Source organism: Mastomys coucha, unplaced genomic scaffold (genome assembly GCF_008632895.1).
Source record: "Mastomys coucha isolate ucsf_1 unplaced genomic scaffold, UCSF_Mcou_1 pScaffold21, whole genome shotgun sequence".
Lineage (NCBI taxonomy): Eukaryota > Metazoa > Chordata > Mammalia > Rodentia > Muridae > Mastomys > Mastomys coucha.
This window is the reverse complement of record NW_022196904.1, coordinates 76306997-76328136: the sequence shown is the minus strand read 5'-3', so window position 1 is coordinate 76328136 and position 21140 is coordinate 76306997. Positions and strand designations below refer to the sequence as shown.

Below are 21140 nucleotides of genomic sequence, written 5' to 3'. Positions count from 1 at the left end.
GCAAATTCAGCCAAGATGAGTCGATGGCAGGGAATAATCAAACTCAGGGCTGAAATCAACCAAATAGAAACAAAAAGGACTATATAAAGAATCAACCAAACCAGGAGCTGGTTTTTTGAGAAAATCAACAAAATAGATAAACCCTTAGCCAGAATAACTAGAGGGCTCAGAGACACTATCCTCATTATCAAGATCAGAAATGATAAGGGAGACATAACAACAGACACCGAGTTAATCCAAAAAAATCATGAGATCCTACTACAAAAGCCTATACTTAACAAAACTGGAAAACATGGATGAAATGGAAATTTTTCTACACAGATACCAGGTACCAAAGTTAAATCAAGATCAGATAAATGAACTAAAGAGTCCCATATCTGCTAATGAAATAGAAACAGTCATGAATAGTCTCCCAACCAAGAAAAGCCCAGGACCAGATGGGTTTAGTGCAGAGTTTTATCAGACTTTCAAAGAAGACCTAGCACCAATACTCCTCAACTATTCCACAAAATAGAAACAGAAGGACTCTAGTCAATTTGTTCTATGAAGGCACAATTACTCTGATACTTAAACCACACAAAAACCTAACAAAGAAAGAAAACTTCAGACCAATTTCCCTTATGAATATCTATACAAAAATAGTAAAAATCTTGCAAACCGAACCCAAGAACATCAAAACGATCATCCATCATGATCAAGTAGGCTTCATCCCAGGAAGGCAGGGATGGTTCTATATACAGAAATCTATCAATATAATTCACTATATAAGCAAACTCAAAGGAAAAAAACATATGATCATCTCATTAGATGCTGAGAAAGCATTTGACAAAATCCAACATCCCTTCATGATAAAAGTCTTGGAAAGATCAGGAATTCAAGGCCCAAACTTAAACATAGTAAAAGCAATATGCAGCAAACCAGTAGCCAACATCAAACTGAATACAGAGAACCTTGAAACAATCCCACTAAAATTAGGGACAAGACAAGGCTGCATACTTTCTTTCTACCTTTTCATATTGTACTGAAAGTCCTAGCCAGAGCAATTAGACAACAAAAGGAGATCAAAGGGATACAAAATGGAAAGGAAGAAGTCAAATTATCACTATTTGGTGATGATATGATAGTATACTTAGGTGACCCCAAAAATTCCACCAAAGAGCTCCTAAATGAGATAAACAACTTCAGCAAAGTAGCTGGATATAAAATTAACTCAAGCCAATCAGTGGCCTTTCTCCACACAAAGGATAAACAGGCTGAGAAAGAAATTAGGGAAACAACATCCTTCACAATAGTCACAAATAATATAAAATACTTTGGAGAGACTCCAAGCAAGTAAAAGATCTGTATGACAAGAACTTCATGTCTCTGAAGAAGGAAATTGAAGATTTCAGAAGATGTAAACATCTCCCATGCTCATGGATGAAGCTTATACCAACTGAAAATTCCTACAAAATACATTCTTCATCCTGTTAAGTACTTTGCAAGTTGTGCAGTAAGATCTGAGTTTAGAGGTTTGTAGGTGTGGAAGTCATCATCCACAGCAGGTGATGTGGTGAGTAAACTCTCACTCATACTGCTGTGAAAAAAACCAATAAAACTAATTGGTTTACCAAGTTATATTTTAGTAGTAACCTTAATTTAGTCTGTAATCAGTTCCCAATCTAAGGTGCGCAGACATTTGTTAATGTCTCCAAAGTAACAATGTGGGAGGTAGATCCACGTGGAGTTAAGGAGAGGAGAAAAGGATAAACATGATAAACATATAATGTATTCTTGAATGACACTCTCTAAGTAAAATACCATGTTATATAAACCCTATTGAAAAATGGAGAACAGAGCTAAACAAAGAATTCTCAACTGAGGAAACTAGAATGACCGAGAAGCACCTAAAGATATGTTCAAAATCCTCACTCATCAGGGAAATGCAAATTAAAAAAACCCTGAGATTTCACTTCACACCAATCAGAATGGCTAAGATCAAAAGCACAGGTGACAGCAGATGCTGGAGAGGTTGTGGAGAAAGAGGAACACTCCTTCATTGATGGTGGGATTGCAAGCTGGTAGAACCACTCTGGAAAACAGTTTGGTGGTTCCTCTGGAAATTGGACATAGTACTACCAGAGGACCCAGCTATACCACTCCTGGGCATATACCCAGAAGATGCTCCAACATGTAATAAGGATACATGCTCCACTATGTTCGTAGCAGCCTTATTTATAATATAGCTAGAAACTAGAAACAACCCAGATGTCCCTCAACAGAGGAATGGATACAGAAATTGTGGTACATCTACACAATGGAGTACTACTCAGCTATTAAAAACTGTAGACCCCCTCCCCAAAGCCCGGACAATAAACGCAGCGCTGCCCACTGTTGAACGGAACTGGCTACATTCAGAAGCTCCACCCCCATTAAGGAAGAGGGAAGTAACTGATTGGACTGTTACACTGACGTAGTTTGGGGGAAGGGTTTTGCCCCAGGTATTTTACCTGTTGCGGGAACAAAGGAATTATTATTAAATTCAACATGACTGAGTGACCAGACCTCGTGTCGTCTAATGTTTTACTTTTCCCACGTGGGTACGGTACAGTATGGCTAGCCTACCTCTTCTTATCTCTTTCAATCTCTTCCTATCTATTTCTTACTCCTATTACCAGAAGAACCCTTTATTTCATTTATGTTGGCGCTGGCTGCCAACAAAAAACAATGAATTTAAGATATTCTTGTGGAAATGGATGGATCTGGAGAATATCATCTTGAGTGAGATAACCCAATCACAAAAGAACACACATGGTATGCATTCTCTGATAAGTGGATATTAGCCCAGAAGATTGGAATACACAAAGCACAATCTACAAACCACGAAACACAAAAAAAAGGAAGACCAGAGTGTGGATTCTTCATTCCTTCTTAAAAGGAGGAACAAAATACCCACGGGAGGAGTTGTAGAGGCTAACTATGGAGCAGAGTCTAAAGGAAGGACAGTTCAGAGACTGCTGCACATGGGAATCCTTCCCATTTTCAATCATCAAATCCAGATACCATTGTGGATGCCAGCAAGTGCTGGATGACAGGAGCCTGATATAGCTGTCTCCAGAGAGGCTCTGACAGTACCCAACTAATACAGAAGTAGAGGCTCACAAACATCCATTCGACTGAGTACAGGGTCCCCAATGAAGGAGCTAGAGAAAGGCCCCAAGGAGCTGAAAGGGCTTATAGCTCCTTAGGAGGAACAATCCTATAAACTAATTAGTACCGTCAGAGCTCCCAGGGACTAAACCACCAACCAAAGAGTACATATGGTGGGACTAATGGCTCCAGCAGCATATGTATAGCAGAGGATGAACAAGTTGGTCATCAATGGGAGTAGAGGCCCTTGGCCCTGTGAAGGTTCTATGCCCTAGTGTAGGGAAATGCCAGGATTAGTAAGCAGGAGAGGGTGGAGTGGTGAGCAGGGGGAGGGGAGAAAGAATAGGGGTTTGTTTTTGTTTTTTTTTATTTTATTTTATTTTATTTTAATTTCTTTTGGAGTGGAACCTGGGAAAGGAGATATTGTATGATATGTAAATAAAGAAAACATCTAATTTTAAAAGAACACTAAAAATGGGAAAAATATTTCATGCTCATATTTGGCAGAATTATTATTGTAAAAAGGACTATATTCCAACAGCTGTTTATAAATTCAATGAAATACCAATAAAAATATAAAAATGAAAAAAAATGAAAGTGACTTTTTAATTAGTAAAGTCATGATTACTATTACTATACTACATATAATTAAAAAATAATTAGATATAGACATGAAATGCCATAAATCAGCAAATGTTGTAATGATTGCAGAACCTGGGATAAAATGGTTTATTCATACAATGGAAAGCTGTCAATAACGAAAGGAATTGAGCCATTGATGGTCACAGCACCATGAATGAATGTTAAAAATCATGAGAAAAATAACTCAAAGATGGCTATCAAATAGAATGATTTTTATTGGAATAAAATTGTGGATGATTAAACTAAAAAAAAGAGACAATAGGGATATAGGATATTCATGATAGAAAATAAATCCAAAGCATAAAAAAGTAGACATGCCATCTGGCTTTCTACTCATTCACTATGTATTTTCCTAGAATAAAAAAAGAGGCTATGTGAGACAGGAAGTACACCTGCAAAGATGTGGTCTAGATAAAGTGGAAGTACAACTTTCCTTTCCCTCTTTCACCTAGAAACTGTTATTCTACATTAATTAACTACAAAGTGAACTATTCCAAGTATCTTATGTAAATGGTACTATAATGCATTTGTCCCTTCATAATTGGCTGACATATTACTTTAATTATCGTAGTATTTCTAAGGTCCACTCAAGTTTTAACATGTCAGAATTTTCTTCTTCATATTTAATAATTTTGTTATATAAATACACAGTACTCTTTTCCAATCAGGTATATGTGAGGTGTTTGAATATTTGGAATACTGTAAATAATTCTTCTAGAACCATCTTTATTCAATCCACATCTTCAATAATACTAGGTATAAATGAATATCTCTTTTTTCTAATATAAAGTCTACTAGCTTTCTGCAGTCTACCTTGCTAAGAACACTACACACATGCATGCATGCAACACACATGCTCATACATGCACACCACTCTTCAGTTGCATCTCACTTTTTCTTATGCTATAGTCCTTCCTCCTCTTCTACCACTGCACTAAGCATATGACTGAGTCAGAGAACTTGGAGAGTTAGGTACCCTCTATTGAATTTGCTCCCAAGAGATTTGACTATCTCAACTCAAGATTATCCCAACAACACATGGATCGGTGGATACTCCTGAACATACTCCTTAAGAAAACATAGCCTGTTGGCCGCATTGATATACTTCCACTTTCCTTTTCATTTTGGCCCAAGTTGAGATCTCAGAATCATACATGCTGCATATATAGTGGTTTAGTTATCTATGTTACTAGGAATACAAGAGAGATAAAAATCATGGTTTTATTTTGTTACCTACTATATCATTATATCCTAAGACAGATCCTAATTCTCAAGAGACAGTTAATGATATTTTCTGGATGATAACACGTTTACCCTCATGAAGAAAAATTGTTTTAAGGAAGGATGTGAACAACCACTGAAGCACTGGGTACAGATACAAAGTAGCCAATATTAAGGAACTGAAAAGTAAATCAGATACAGTGAGCCCAGGAATTCTCATATTAATAGAGATAATGAGTTTATTCTATTCTCACTCACAGTAAAGTAACATTTAAGATGTAGCAATAAGCTTTAAAATAATTTGGAGAAATTAATAAATAATTATGCTAGAACTTACATTAATTCTAGTGACATAGACTTGGTAGGAAAAGTAATAACAGATTTTACTTTCCTAGTGAACTCATTCAAGAACCTTTCTGATTTTTAACTTTACAGTGGATCAAGGGACCTGCTGACTACAAAAAGCATTAAAACAAGAATATGAGGGAAATTTATTATTACAGAGATTAGAATATGCTCTTGTGTCTGAGATGATCACTTTTTCTTTCCTCATCTTCTCTAGCCATGTGCATATATATCTATGTTACTTTATGTTAAAATTTAGAAATGTCTGTTAAAACATGTCAGAGGAAGACATACTAACAAGCATTCACATCTGAAAAGATGTACATTCATTTGTATTTGATATTACCTCTGGTTTTAAATTTAAGAGACCCTTTTGTTCGATAGTGAGCATTTCTTACTTTTTTTTTCATTTCTTACTTTTAAAATGTACAAATAAATATTAATGAAGAAATTATAAAACTGAAAATAATGACCATTCCAATATTACCTTGTGATGCAACATACAGAGCAAGTCTGCAAACCACTGGAATGATTGTATGTCTCTGCACACCCAGATAAAATACAGTCTTCTTAGCTTGTATGGTTTCCAGTCATCCCTTTAAAATCAATGTAATGAAGTTGTAACTGGAACTGGAGAAACAATACAAAGTCTACATATTCATGTACATTTGCTTTTCATTCATAGACAACTAATTAAAAAATAAACAAACAGATTCCCAAACTCAGACATTTCCATGCCAACATTTGCCATCACTCTCAAACGGATATGGTACACAATATGGTGACTAAGATGTCATAGACTGCTATATTTGTCAATATTATACATATCTCCTGTTTCAACTTCCAGACCAAAAACTGAATTCTTGGATCATAAGAACATTGGCTTATGAGTCTCAGAAAAACAAGTTCCCTATTTCAGTGAACTGTATCATTGTGCAGGGATCAAAAGGTCATTCAGACTTGCCCTCAATTTTAGGTAATGCCATTCCAGAAACTTGGTTGTTTATCCTTTCCTTAACAATCATTTAAGAAAGATTTCACAACCACACACTATGAATACATTCCAGACACTCACAATTCCAAGTCTGGATGCCTACTTATGACTATGAGGTAGACTTGAGGTTAAGAAAATGTTCCTTTTTTAATAATACTAAGTATCAAAATAACTTGTAATATGTTGTCTGAAACAAATGATTACTGGATTAGAACATGCTTATTTTTGTAAGAGTCTCCAACATGGCCCCAAATCACACTTAATATAATATTAGAAAATGAAATAAAATATTCAAACTATCATTCCTTTTTTTTTTATTTTTGAGACAAGTCCCTAGCTTATATTGAACTTATGATTCTCCCAACTAAGCCAAAGGAAAGTTTTATTTCTTCTTCTTTTTAGATACCTCCTCACACATTTAAATGCGACTTTGTCTACTTGAGAAGGGGATGGAAGCGGTCTGGGAGCACCATCTTGCTGTCATCTTGTTTGTGTTTTATGGTGATGAATGAACTTAAGTTTATATTCTTGGAATGGAAATGCTGAGACTATTTCCCAGTTGGGCAATCTCAACTTTGACATTTGTTTTCTTCAGTCTGTTGCAAATTTGTTAATAAATGAAGGAATGAGGTGGTGATATGTTCATTATCTTCTAAAAGTGTTCCCTGAACATATTCTTACAATCACTCCAGACACTTACTTTAATAATCTATTCACATTTTTTTACTTAGAACTTTTTATTTTATTAATTTCTTTCAAATATAACGCATTCTGGTTACTCTCTCCCAAATACTATCTTCTCTCCTTCCATCACTATAAGCCCACCCTATTAGTCCCTTTCTCATATTCACGATATTTTGGATGCTCTGTGACCCATTTAATAGGCCCAGGGCCATTTCTGCTCACAGGGTTGAACTAATCATTGGAGCCTGGTGGGGTCACCAGTGAGCACAAAACTGAAGGCAATGGTTCTCCCTATTCCTGAGTCTATCAGTAGGATATACTTTGGCAATGAAGGGTAGGAACACCAGATACCCTCCTTCATCTATATATGAAAACTGATGTGCTCATTCTTCTGCAGACTCAGAGGAAATATGATTGCAACTGCTATAAGTCATCCAGAAGATGACATTTGAAGTCTTTTCCTTATAATCTGTTTAGTTTTGCCTCCCTCTACTAAAATAGTCTCTGATTCATGGATTTGTGTTTTTTGTACATTTTATATTTTCAGATTTAATCCATCTTATAAATTTCTTACTACTTCCTTTTAACTTGCCTCAATCGAATGTGAAGTTTCTAAGGGTATAGTCTATGTTTTTATATTCATTGTTTTATTTCTAGTAACTCAAAGATTAATTGGCACAAGAGCACCCCTAAAAACTTGTTAATCAAATAAATGAACAGTGACACCACTGTGAGGAGATCAAGAAAAGAAGCCTGAGGGCAAGTAATTATTGATCGAAAAAAAAAATGGGTTTGTTTTTGCAAGGACGATGCCAGAGCTACAGGTCATACACTGAAAATTACTGAATTATTTCTTTCTCCAATTAGGAAATGTCATTTCTTGAACACTGAGTGGGAAAACTCTATAAAGAATTATTTTGTATGTAAACTAGATGTGTTTGAATATTTCTCTATTTGGAGTAATAAGATTGATCAAAGTGACATACAGTAGAGTGTTTAGTATCGATGCAAACGGAGTGACCCCAATGCCTCCAGCCACACAAAGACTAACTTCATAGTTCAGTGACTCCTCAAATGGGCTTCCAAATGGACCATCAATGTACAACCTATAGAGAAGGCAGACAAAGGTTGAAAAGGTGAAAAATATTTTTCTATAACATGTTCCATTTATGCTAAATCCAATTTCTAGCATTCTGGTGTCCTGGGCCTTATCTAACTGTTTTCTTTTTTTTTTTTTTAGTCATAAGTCCAAAGGAATAAGCAATTTTTTTAAGCTATTGATAATAAAACATGAACTTTCTCCCATTCTAAGTTAATTAAAAGTCTGTGAAATTGTAGAGATAACAATATGTTAATGCTTGATCACATTTCATTGTGATAATTGACAAAATGCAAATACTAGCTGATTCAATATTTGAAACTGGATAGTGTATCTTTCAGGAGTGAGTGCTCTGACAGACATATTTAGTTTCATATGAACTATGGAAATTGAAAATTACTGGAGGGAAGAGAAGGAGGAGGAGAGGGAGGGGGAGGGAGAAAATAATATAGTATTGTGCCTTCTCTTTCCCTAGTTAAAGTAGTAAGTACAAACATTACTGAAGAGATCACAAAGAAAATTGTTCTTGCTCTGTGTGTACTTATTTAAATATGTGTGCATGTGTGTGTGTGTATATGTTATGCAACCATCCTTAACTACAAACAGAAATTATGAATTGTCCACTTAATATCCACCCTCCTTTTCTTAGTAACAGATCATTAATTTTATTGAGGGAAGCAAATGTCTAGCCAAAACACCACATTTCCCAGATTCCATTCATCTGTTTTGACTGTGTGGTTATTTTGGCAGATGTAAGAAGCCGTCTCATTTGGAAGCTGAGGCTCTTTGCACTTCATCTTTCCTTCTGAATTCCTGATGTCTGAAAACATTCATTTTATGATCAAAAGAGTTATCTGTGATTACTGGAGAATGACCATACTTATACCATTTATGTCATTTGAGACATCTTGATAGACCCTATGTATATAAGACAATGCTGTTTTATAATGATTTTTTTCATTATATCTTCTCAAACAGTACATCTTTATCTCATGTCTCCATGTAATTTATGTTTGGAGGCTACTTAAATAGAAGGCCAGGTAAGACAATATGCTGGTGAAGTTAATGATTAGGCATCTGTTAGATGTCTGTAGAATAAATTCATTAATAGGCATTTCTTTGAATGCAGGGCTTCATGGTATTTACTCATGGCTTATTATTTTGTTTTTCGCCTTTACACAAGTGACTTTATTTTATAGGCATCTGTGATTTTGTTGGGTCATATGGATCATTCCAAATACAAGAAATTTGCCATCTGTTGGACATGCAAATACCATTTCACATCTTTGGTAACTAAAAAACATGTGTTGACTCAGAAATGGGAAACAGACTGAATTTCGGCATTGTTGCTTGAATGATGTCATCCTACAGATTCACTGCACTCACAGAAGAGGCTTCATATGCAGGAAACGAATTCCTTTAGGGTTTCACTGTACTGAACTACATTAGGTTGCTATTCCAAGGTTTACTGTTTACACTGACAAAATTTAGGCCATTTTAGGAAAGGCAAATATATTATCTAGAGAGAAAACTTGCAAAGTTTGCTTTTGGGAAATACTGTATCCAGTAAAGGAAGGAAAAAAAGCTTTTACCTAAAGAAAAAAATAACCAAAGTTAATAATATGCCTAATGTAATATTTTAAACATAGAAAACATTCTACTACTAAATCCTTTATATAATTAAATATATATAATTCTTATCCTGTCTATGTAACTCATATTTTTATTAGTCAAAAATCATGAACTATGTGTGAATTATTTGCCAGCTTCAAGACCAACAATGACTTGAGTTCTACCCTATAAATTTTTGGATCTTCATCTGAAAGTCACATCAAATAAGTTAGATAAAAAATAAATTGAATGGAATGATATTTAAGAGACATTCTTCATAACCTTCACCAATAAATTTTATTTTATTTCATTAACAAATAGGAGGAATCATGAAAAATACCCATTTGCTAATTATCTGCTTCCAAAAAAACACATGCTTCTCCTTCCCCACATAGCCAGTCTCTGGGGCTTTGTAATAGCTTTGAACAAGAACACTAGAACTTGGAGTTCCAGCCATTTACTAGGAATGAGATCACAGATGAGCTACGTGACCTCTCTAAACTCCATTTATTTCATGTATAAAAGAGACAAGATCTGATAATGCAGAGAATAACCTGTTAGGAATTGGAGAATGCAACACAACCATTAGAGATAGTTTATTAATGACGATATTAGTATATCCACATTATGCCATTGAGACAAAGTGCAACATAGACAGAGAGGTGGACAGAGCCCAAAACAAGATAGGGAAAGTATGGACTTGCTCTGATGGATCTCTGAGGATCAACTGCTTTTCATTTGAGAGACCTTTATTAAATTGTTATTAATTGATATATTTAATCGTAAAGGACATACATAAATGAGGTCTCATGTAATATCTTGAAACCTGAATTTACTATGAAATATTTAAATGAGCTTAGTCATCTATAACTCAAATGTTTATTATTTATTTTTATTTTTTATTATTACTATTTATTTAGTTACTATGACTATATTCAGAATCCCTTATAACCTTACGAGTATATACTCCCTGTTATGTAATGTCAGCAGACTGAGCAAGAGAAAAGAAGAGTCTCTGACTCCTTTAAATGTAACTTAGTATCAACTTGTCAATCTTTGGCCCCTATACTCTACACACCACACACACACACGCACACACACACACACACACACACACACACACACACACAGACACACAGGACCCAATCAATGGTGAGGTGAAAAGATAATCACAAAATCATTAGTGAATGGTTAGCTGACAAGACCTAATTTTTTATGAGAAATAGAAAGAGAAACTAAAATAACTTAGAAATCAAAATTCATTCTGTTCTAGAAGCTGTACTGATTATTCTACACATACCTTCGATCTAAAGTCACAGAATTACTTAATTTAGGGAAAATAAATTTTCATTTTATTGCAATGAGAACTTAAACTCCAAAACATCAAGTGATTTTCCAAAGACCATACCTTCTATTTAAATAAAAGATAATTCCTTAATTTTTTTAATCTATCTCCATTATTCCTTTCCTTAATTACAAGGCATTAACTGTTCCTATCAATCATTATTTATTTTGGTTAGGGAAATAAAGGGCATATAGTTATAGATCATCTATCAGGTAATAGTTTCTTCTTCATCTGGGAGAAAAATGATTATGAGTAACTACTACCCAGGAGAAGATGATATTGCAGGTTAGACTATTCAGGAGAATAATTACATCAGTAAAAGCCATAAAACCTGATCAGGAAGCATTAGAGGTTGACATGGTCTTCAAAACAAGTTTTGCTTTAATTAGTTGCAAATTAACATGTGAATCAGAAATTCTTGGAAAGTTTATTAAAACATACAGACCAGGACCCTAGCCTGGACTCTCTTTTCAAAGTTGGCATGCCTGGATAAAGGATAAGGCATGAAACTCTAACAGTATCCCTGGCAATTCTGACATCCCCACTAGAGCTGCATTACTGAAAGTAGTTAGTTTACATATAATGTTCATGGGAGGTTCTGGAGGTCCATATAAGATTTAGATTAAAACTACATAGGGTGCTTCTGGCCTTCACCTATTCCTGTAGCAACAGATCAGCTTTTCTCCCTACCCCTACCCAAAGCATGACCTACCTCCTAGGAAGCCTGCTCTAACCTGGGACAAAGGGGAGGCCTCCTCCCTCATCTCCACCCCTCACTGGGACCCCACCAAGCCTGTCTCCTAGAAGGCCTGCTCTAAACCTTGGATATATAGCTTCTCCTGCCGCCCTTGTGGCCTGTTTCAACCCAGGACAACCAGGATAAACAATATCAGAGACAATCAGATGCCAAAGGAAAGTTCAAGAGTATAATTAACAGAAACCAATGCAATATGGCACCACCAGAACCCAGTTCCCCTATGACAGCAAGCCCTGGATATCATAATACACCTGAAGAGCAAGACTGTGACCATAATCATCTCATGAAGATGATAGATTGACTAGGAAAGAAAATCCTTCCACCACATAATAGTCAAACACTAAATGTACAGAGCAAAGAAAGTATATTAAAAGCTGCAAGGGAAAAAGGCCAAGTAGCATTTAAAGGAAGACCTATCAGAATTATACCTGACTTCTCAACAGAGACTCTAAAAGCCAGAAGATCCGGGGCAGTCCCTAAGAGAATACAGATGCTAGCCCAGACTACTATGTCCAGCAAAAGCCTCAATCACCATAGATGGAGAAACCAAGATATTCCATGCCTAAATCAAGTTTAAACAATATCTTTATACTAACCCAGCCCTATCAAGGATACTAGAAGAAAAACTACAGGATGATCACTACAACCAAGAAAACATAGAAAATTAATCATCCCACAGCAAAATCAAAAGAGGAAAATCACAAATACATGGCAACACTTCCAATATCAAAATAAAAGGAGCTAATGATCATTGGTTATTAATATCTTTCAATATCAGTGGACTCAACTCACTAATAAAAAGACACAGGCTAAGAAGACTGGATCCATAATTCTGCTGCATATAAGATACACACCTCAGCAACAAAGATAGTGCTACCTCAATGTAAAGGGCTAGAAAAAGGTTTTTTCAAGCAAATGGACACAATAAACAAGCCGGAGTAGCCATTATAATATCTCATAAAATAGATTTTCAACCAGAAACTTACCAAATGATATAGGGAAGGACACTTCAAACTTATTAAAGGAAAAATCTACCAAGATTTGGATGCAAGGATACCCACATTCATCAAAGAATCTTTAGTAAAGCTCATATCACCCATTGACCCCAAACAATAATAGTGGGGGACTTCAACACCCCATTCTCACCAATGGACAGATCATCAAAACTGAAAATAGAGAATCAGTGAAACTAGCAGAGGTTATGAAACAAATGGATTTAACATCTATAGAATGTAAAACAAAACAAAACCTAAAACAAAAAATATACCTTCTTCTCAGCACCTCACAGAACATCCTCCAAAACTTATCATCTAATTGGACACAAAACAATCTTCAACAGATACAAGAAGACTGAAATAACTCCATGTATTCTATCAGATCACCACAGATTAAGGATGGTCTTCAGCAACAACAGAAACAACAGAAAGCTCACATACTCATGGAAACTGACAAACTTTCTATTCAATGATTAGTTGGTCAGAGAAGAAATAAAGAAAGAAATTAAAGACTTTCTAGAAATCAATGAGAAGGAAAACACAACATATCAAAAAACTTGGGACACCATGAAAGCAATACTAAAATGCAAATTAATAGCAGAAGGGCTATAAAGAAATTGGAAAGGTCCTACACTAGCAACTTAACATCACACTTGAAAGCTCTAGAACAAAAGGGAAATAAACACAGCCAAGACGATTTGATGGCAGGAAATAGTCAAAATCAGGGCTGAAATCAACCTATTACAAACAAAGAGAAAGATACAAAGAATCAATAAAACCAAGAGATGGTTCTCCCGGAAAATTAACAAGATAGATAAACCCTTATCCAAACTTACTAAAGGGCGCAGAGACAGTTCCAAATTAGCAATATCAGAAATGAAAAGAGAGACACAACGACAGAAACTGAAGAATTTTTTTAAAATTAGGTTTTCCTTCCAAAGTCTATAATTCCACAAAAATAAAAAAATCTACATGAAATGGATGTAGACCAATACTACTTACCAAAATTAAATCAAGATCAGATAAACTATCTAAATAATCTCATAACTCCTAAGGAAATAGAGATGGTCAATAACAGTCTCCCAACCACAAAAGAAGTCCAGGGACAGATGGTTTTAGTGGAGAATTAGACTTCCAAAGAAGAGATAATATCAAAATTCCTCAAACTATTCCACAAAATAGAAACAGAAGGAACACTACCTAATTCATTCTATGAGGCTACAAGTACCCTGATACCTAAACCACACAAAGATTCTACAAAGAAAGAGAACTTCAGGTCTATTTCACTTCTGAATATCAATGAAAAAATACTTGGTAAAATTTATGCAAACAGAATCCAAGAACACATCAAAACCATCATTCACCACGTTCAAGTAGGGCTGGGTGTAGTGGCTCAGGTCTTTAATCTCAGCACTTTGGAGGAACTGACAGGCAGATCTCTGTGAGTTCAAGGCTAGCCTGGTCTACATAGAGAGTTCCAGGTCAAGGAAAAAAAATTCTACCTTTCTACTCAATAGAGTACTTGAAGTTCTAGCTAGAGAACAAGAAAACAAAAGAAGATCAAGGGGATACAAATTGCAAAGGAAGAGGTCAAGATATTGTTATTCACAGAGGATATGATACAGTACATTAGGGACTTTCAAAATTTTACCATAGAACACCTACAGCTGATGAACAACTTAAACAAAGTGGCTGGATATAAAATTAGGATCCTCAATGAAGGAGCTAGAGAAAGGACCCAAGGAGCTGAAGGGATTTGCAGGAGGAAGAACAATATGAACTAACCAGTATCCCCATAGCTCGCAGGGACTAAATCACCAACCAAAGAGTACATATGGTGAGACTCACAACTCCAGCTGCATAGCAGAGAATGGCCTAGTCAGTCATCCATGGGAGGAGAGGCCCTTGATCCTGTAAAGGCTCTATGTCCCAGTGTGGAATGCCAGGACCAGGAAAGGGGAGAGGATGGGTTGGTGAGCAGGGGAAGAGGGAGGGAATAGGAATTTTTTGGAGGGGAAACCAGGAAAGGGATATCATTTGAAATATAAATAAAGAAAATATCTAATAAAAAAATTAACTCAAAGGAATCAGTAGCTTCCCTTTATACCTACAATAAAAGGGCAGAGAAAAAAATGATGGAAACAATACCCTTCACAATAGCCACAAATAATATAAAATATAAATAAATAGTAATAATAATATGGAAATGACAGAGATTATATGGAGGTATTCACTTAAAGCACCGAGTATTTAAAACACTTAAAGCATATAGCATTAAAGGTGGGATGGCTCAAGTCTTTAATCTCAGCGCTCAGGAGGCAGAGGCAGGTGGATCTTTCAGTTTAAGTCTAGTCTGCTCTACAGAGTGAGTTCTAGGAAAGCTAGAGGAACACAGAGAAACCCAGTTCTGAAACACCATAAAAGTAAAAAACTTCAAACCAAACCAAACCAACCAACCAAACAAACAAACACAAAAAACAAAAGAGCAAACAAATAAACAACAACAACAAAAAAAACCTCAGAGTATAATCCCTGACACATAAAGATAGTCTGTATGCTACTAATATTACTTTATTATTATTGATGATAGTAAAAGTTTGGCTTAAAATACATTTCACATAATTGAACAAAAAAATTTACTGAAGAGGGAATGATAATTTTAGAAATAGAATTCCAAATACACAGGAGAGAATGGAGGATTATTCAGCAAAGAGATGAAACCTGAGAAGGTTATCTAAGGACTTGAGAGATATTACCCAATATTTTCATTTGAAGTCATTTTTAGACAGCAGTTGGAACTGAGAGTGCATTGAGACATAGATTTTTCTGTCCAAACAATTAAAGTTGTTCTTTGGTAGTGAAGCCCAATAACAGTTTTGACTTCTGTCATAAATAATATTCTTCATAAGCAGAGGATGCTAGATGCTACTGCTCATAGAACTTAATCCTTATGAAAACAAAATGGACCTAAGTTCTTCCTGTACTTTTTCAATTATATGTACACATACAAAACCTTCCAGAGCTATTGGCTCATATTTGGGGGCTTTTTTGTTCAACTTAATGTCTAGTCAAAATTATGTCAAACGTCCTCAAATATTTTATGTATCTGAGCTATTTTTATAAGGATAGCACTATAAATATAAACATTCAAATATATCATAAACCAACATCTCTTCAGACTTAAGTATGATGACCTGAGCAGAGACTGGGAAATGAAGTTTGTTTTCTGCTGCTTCATCCTCTAACCTCTAAATACACTCATACCATGCAGTAAGTGTACTTTCCTTTAAGTTTGTTCTCATTTATTCACACTTTGAGAACATTCACAGAGCAAAGGCTGCACTTGAATTCTGAAGATGGAATGGATGTCCCTGGGTTTGGCAATGGGTCTTATGAGAGTTCATAAATTTAAAAATGTGATTAAGTAACTTTGTTATATTTTAGAACAATGATCCCCAGATCTCTCAGGAAATGATTTTTGAAGGACTCTCCCTTAATATTTCTGTTTCTGTATTTTTGTCTGTCTCTCACACACATAAACGTACCTGCCATTAGTGAGTCATTTTTTTTCCTATTTCATGAGTATTTTTACCTGAAGGTTACATTTTTATATTCTCTATTATTTTTAGATTTCTCTTTTTTGGAGAATGCTAAAGATTAAAGAAAACCATGAAACCTATTTAGAGTCTATCCCAAATCCCAAATCCCATAGCATAGATTGGTTAGAATATAGTGAGTTTATGCTTGATATGGTATTGTGCTCTTTAAGTATTAATTTTTGTAATATATGGCAGATAATTTGCTTTTTATCTTGTGTTTTCTGTAATTAACATATTTTTTAGCTAAAAAAGTTTATACCAATGGATCAGCCAAAAACTGGAAAACTAAGAGGATAATCTCTATGTAAATACTCCATTTTTAATTTAAATAGAACATAGAAAATGAGATGAAGAGTCACCCATTGATGATACAAGAGGCTCGTTGCTGCAAAGAGACACAGCTGCACATTCACAGCTACTGTATTTAGAAGCAGAGCTCTCTGTCTTCGGGACCTTTTGTAAAGAGTTAATTATTATATATTACAAGTGAGATCCTAGTTAGTTTGGCTAGGTTACTTAGGATTTGTAAAAGTCCCAAAGAACAACGTTTTTTGTTTGTTTGTTTGTTTGTTTTCTTTTTTGCTAGCATCTGACCCTTCCCTTCTCCATACCCAGCAAATTCCTCTTACTTACTTGGGGTAATTTCTAGATTGAATGAAAGGCAGAATCTCAGAGTCTTGGCTTGATGGAGGTAGTAGTAAATCTCGGAATCGTTCTGTCAAAAGAAATTAAATATCAACTGTGAAAAAATAAGTAATGAGAGTAATGTCAAAATATGGTTTGTTATTTTCCCTACTGTCTGCATATATTTTATGAGCAAAATAGCATAGTCCCTGAAAATATTTTAAAAAGAATAGTCTTTGATATGGATTTGTAATAATCATTGAGATCAGAAAACAGTTACATGACATTAACTACTAAGAGTTGTACAGTGTTATTAACTTGGGCAATATGAGTCGCAAAAATATACAATTCATAGCTCTTGTGTAACATGGCAGGCATTTGTCAGAAATTAGTGACACAAGATCAATGTAAAGAACAAACATGTTGTACGCCACTGTTGATGCAGATCAGAAAGGGGAAAGTGATTTAGAGCTCTTCTTGATATTTGAACTTTGCATTGACTGTTGCCAAATGTTTCCACTCCATGCCCTGTAGCAACATTGACATGTGACATCGAAAACAAGTAGGAGAGTACAAATAGCACCATTTTAAAAACAGCCATAAAGGGAAATATCTACATTTCTCACAAACATGAGCATGGGCAACCTGTGCTTTATCCATGTGATAGAATACTTACAAATTAAAGTGAAACTGAATGCTTTCAAACATAACTAGGAATGGATATACATCCATGTACGCTTGAGGGTGGAAATTCTCAAAATATCATTTCATTGAGATAGAAAGCAATGAAGGCATGCATTGGTTCAGCATAGTATATATAAATCCAATAACAGCAATGAGAACAGGAATGATACTGTCAATTATACTTCATTGTAACTTCCATGAATTGGTAGAACGATTTAATAAAAGAAGCAACAACACGATTGTGAGAAATTGTTAATACTTCATATGCACTAACTGTATTATGATGAATGAATACTTGTTCATGTTTTAAATGTTCTAATTGTAATACTGTGGTGACTAAATAAATGAGTTTAGAGGAATCAAATGAAGAATCCCAGACCTAAGCAGAATGACCACAAAGTATTACTGAGTTCAAGGCATATAGTTTACTTTCATGTACCAAATCAGAATCATTTCACTGGTTTCCATCCTATTTTCTTTTTTGCCACTCAGTCTTTAGAACATAGCTGGGGATAATGAAGTAGCATCTAAGAATGCTTTGAAGTTTTCTTGTTTTATTCTGATATGTGGAGTTCCAAAGCTGTGGCATAAATTTTCTTCATTTGTATTTTCTCTTTAATTTGAATCCCCATTTTTAAAAAATTAACTAATATCAACATCTGTTGCATTGTTATTTTTAATCTACAAAGTCCAATAAATGAATAATTTGATCCATCAAAATGAATATGAACTATTTTTGAAATTTGCATGTTTTCTTCTTTCAAAATTTCTTTCTCTTATTTATGATTATAATGACACCATCTAGACTTTTATTTCCCCTACATGGGAGGCTTCCCCCAAAACCTCCTACCCACACCCTTTTGCTTCCTTTCAAATTAATGGTCTCTATTTTTGATGATACATGATCTTACCTTTAAGTTTACATAAGTTGACAATGTTTACCCAATCCAATTATTTTAGCCATTTAGTCCTTTTCCAAAATAGACCCTGAAAATAAAACTTAAGCCCAAAAGAAATCAAAAACTTTAAGTATCATGGAAAAGAAAGTTTTGTCCAAAATATTTAGCAGATATCCTTAGGAGCTAAAAGTATAAATTCAAATTTGGAGAATGGTTTCCAGACTTGCTTAAAAGCAGGCAGCAATGTGAATTATTAAGGCATATTATTCTGCTTTCATAAATTATTTCCTAGTGATGGGTTTGCCTCTTTTTATATATGCTCCAATTTTTTTTCATTACAAAGCTAGGGTGAAAATTCTCTCAGTACACTATAGAAAAATAATAGTATAAATATATGTAACCATAGTAAACGTGAAGGGTAGTAAGTGAACATTTTAAAAACTTCTTCAGCTGTCAAACATGACTGTTAAGAAAACTATACACAAAAAATATGTAGTACTTTGCAATTTTGTCTTATTAAAATGTTCTTATTATTATATGAATAAGTCCCTAAACATGACCAGCTAGGCTTTTCCTACTATAGTTTAATCATTGATTATATTTGTTTGTTATTTATGAAAATAAAGATCAGTTATGTGTGGGTTTCAGCCTCTCAGATTCCTGCCATCAATTATTTCAGCTGCCAACCCATTCTTCCTAGGATTCTGGAGTAAACATAATTTGATTTTTCATTTGCTAAGAAAGAAGAGTAAAACGCTACTCCTAGTGCTGCAAAAGGCCAAACTGAATATGGTTTTTCAGATGTCACATAATTTCTGTAGAAAACAGCAGCTTTGCAACACGGGTACTCAGACCTTTCACAGGGCATCTTAAAGGAAGATGTTAAAGCCACTGACAAGAACCAAGGGGCTTGCTGCAATGATGCTGTGATGAGCTGACTAATGAGGTAGAGATGTCTGGCTGTGATTTTGCACCAGTAGGGGATTCCTTAATTGACACAAGCTATTATAGACTTTACCTTCTTTTTATTTCTCTCAAACTCATTCAACAACACAAGCCTAGAGGACATTCTATACATAATTATATTAATGTGTGCAACATAGACATTAATATATTATATGAAATGGATAGTTATTCAAGAACAAAAATGAGAAATACTTTTTTCACGATTTAGAATGATTTTCTTTTGGGTTCATTTGCTATGACCCAGTTTCATGTCACCTTTGGTGGGGAGGATGATCAATCTTCCAATTGCTGACAATTATTATATTACCCAGAGCAGGCATTTATGTCATCAAAACAACAAAGAATATGAGAATCTATTCATGTTGTGAGAATGAAATCTTCTATCACTACAAAGAAGAAAAGACAACTTATGAAAAAAATGACACTAATGAATGCTATTCCTTTATAACCTAAGTGCCTCTTGATCATAGAACTTAATTGGTTTCTTCTTTAACATCCTGGGGAGAAACTTGTTTGCTGGAGGGACCCTGTCAGATAAATTTAGGGAACTTCGAATTACTTTGTTTCAGGAGGTGGCCTTTTTTACTTCATGTCTGCCTCACCATTATTTCCAATACATTAATGAATGTTGCACTTATTTTGAATATTCTATGCTCATAATCCTGGAAAGACAGTCATATAAAACATCTCTCAAGGGTGACAGCATTACCACAGAAAGGATACATTTCTTATATTTTTATTAATACATAAAGTTTTCTCTTCTTTCTTTCAATATTTATATTACACCTAATTTGCCAGTTGTCCTTATCAAAAAGCACCAAAGTCAAATCATTAGAGGACACTGAAGTTCCCCATGACACACTTAACCTTAGTCGTAAAGCTAACTGGAATAAGCAGGCATGATGGGGCATACTTCTATTATGACACTTTAGAGCTTGAGGCAAGAAAATCGCAAATAAGAGAGAGCCATGGTTACACAGTGAGATCCCATCTTAAAGATGAATAAGAAAACACAATTTTTAAAAAGTGAAAAATAAACGGAGGATATGGCAGTTACTTTTAGAAGGTGTGTTGCCAAGGAAACAGAAACTAGCTCGTGACAATATAAAATGAAATAGTAAAACTGATTCTACCATGATACTTACAAGATCTTACACCCATTTTATAAAACAGAAAGTACTATTTGAGTATAGATATGTGACCTGTGCTCTTTGTGTTCAGTTTGGCTGCATTGAGATATATGTAGGATTGCTGAAATATTGCTGTGTGCTTCAGGGGTCATTTTGAGAAAGGACCATGCGAGAAAGAGGGTTTGTGGGAGGATGCATGGCTGGAGTGTGAAATCTTAGTGATACTTTCCAAGAAGCTGGCAGCTTGCTGTAAAAGGATTCAGAGGAAAGCACTGTTTAAACAGCCTGCGAAGACCGGCAGTGGTGGCGCACACCTTTAATCCCAGCACTTGGGAGGCAGAGGCAGGGAGATTTCTGAGTTTGAAGCCAGCCTGGTCTACAGAGTGAGTTCCAGGACAGCCAGGGCTATACAGAGA

At 35.0% G+C, this 21140-nt stretch overlaps 1 protein-coding gene across 10 annotated transcripts in view; it reads right to left on the bottom strand.

Moving 5' to 3' along the window:
- Nox4 (NADPH oxidase 4) overlaps positions 1 to 21140 on the bottom strand; it is a 178832-nt gene that overhangs the window by 18170 nt on the left and 139522 nt on the right. For 9 of the 10 annotated variants that reach the window (XM_031387254.1, XM_031387255.1, XM_031387253.1 and 6 more), the window contains 3 exons: positions 17055 to 17136; positions 8002 to 8121; positions 5825 to 5933 (listed from right to left, as the gene is read on the bottom strand). In XM_031387254.1, the coding sequence (XP_031243114.1) occupies positions 5825 to 5933; positions 8002 to 8121; positions 17055 to 17136 (311 nt within the window). Of the gene's footprint in view, positions 1 to 5824; positions 5968 to 8001; positions 8122 to 17054; positions 17137 to 21140 lie in introns of those variants that run through there. The other variant, XM_031387263.1, reaches the window with a different exon arrangement.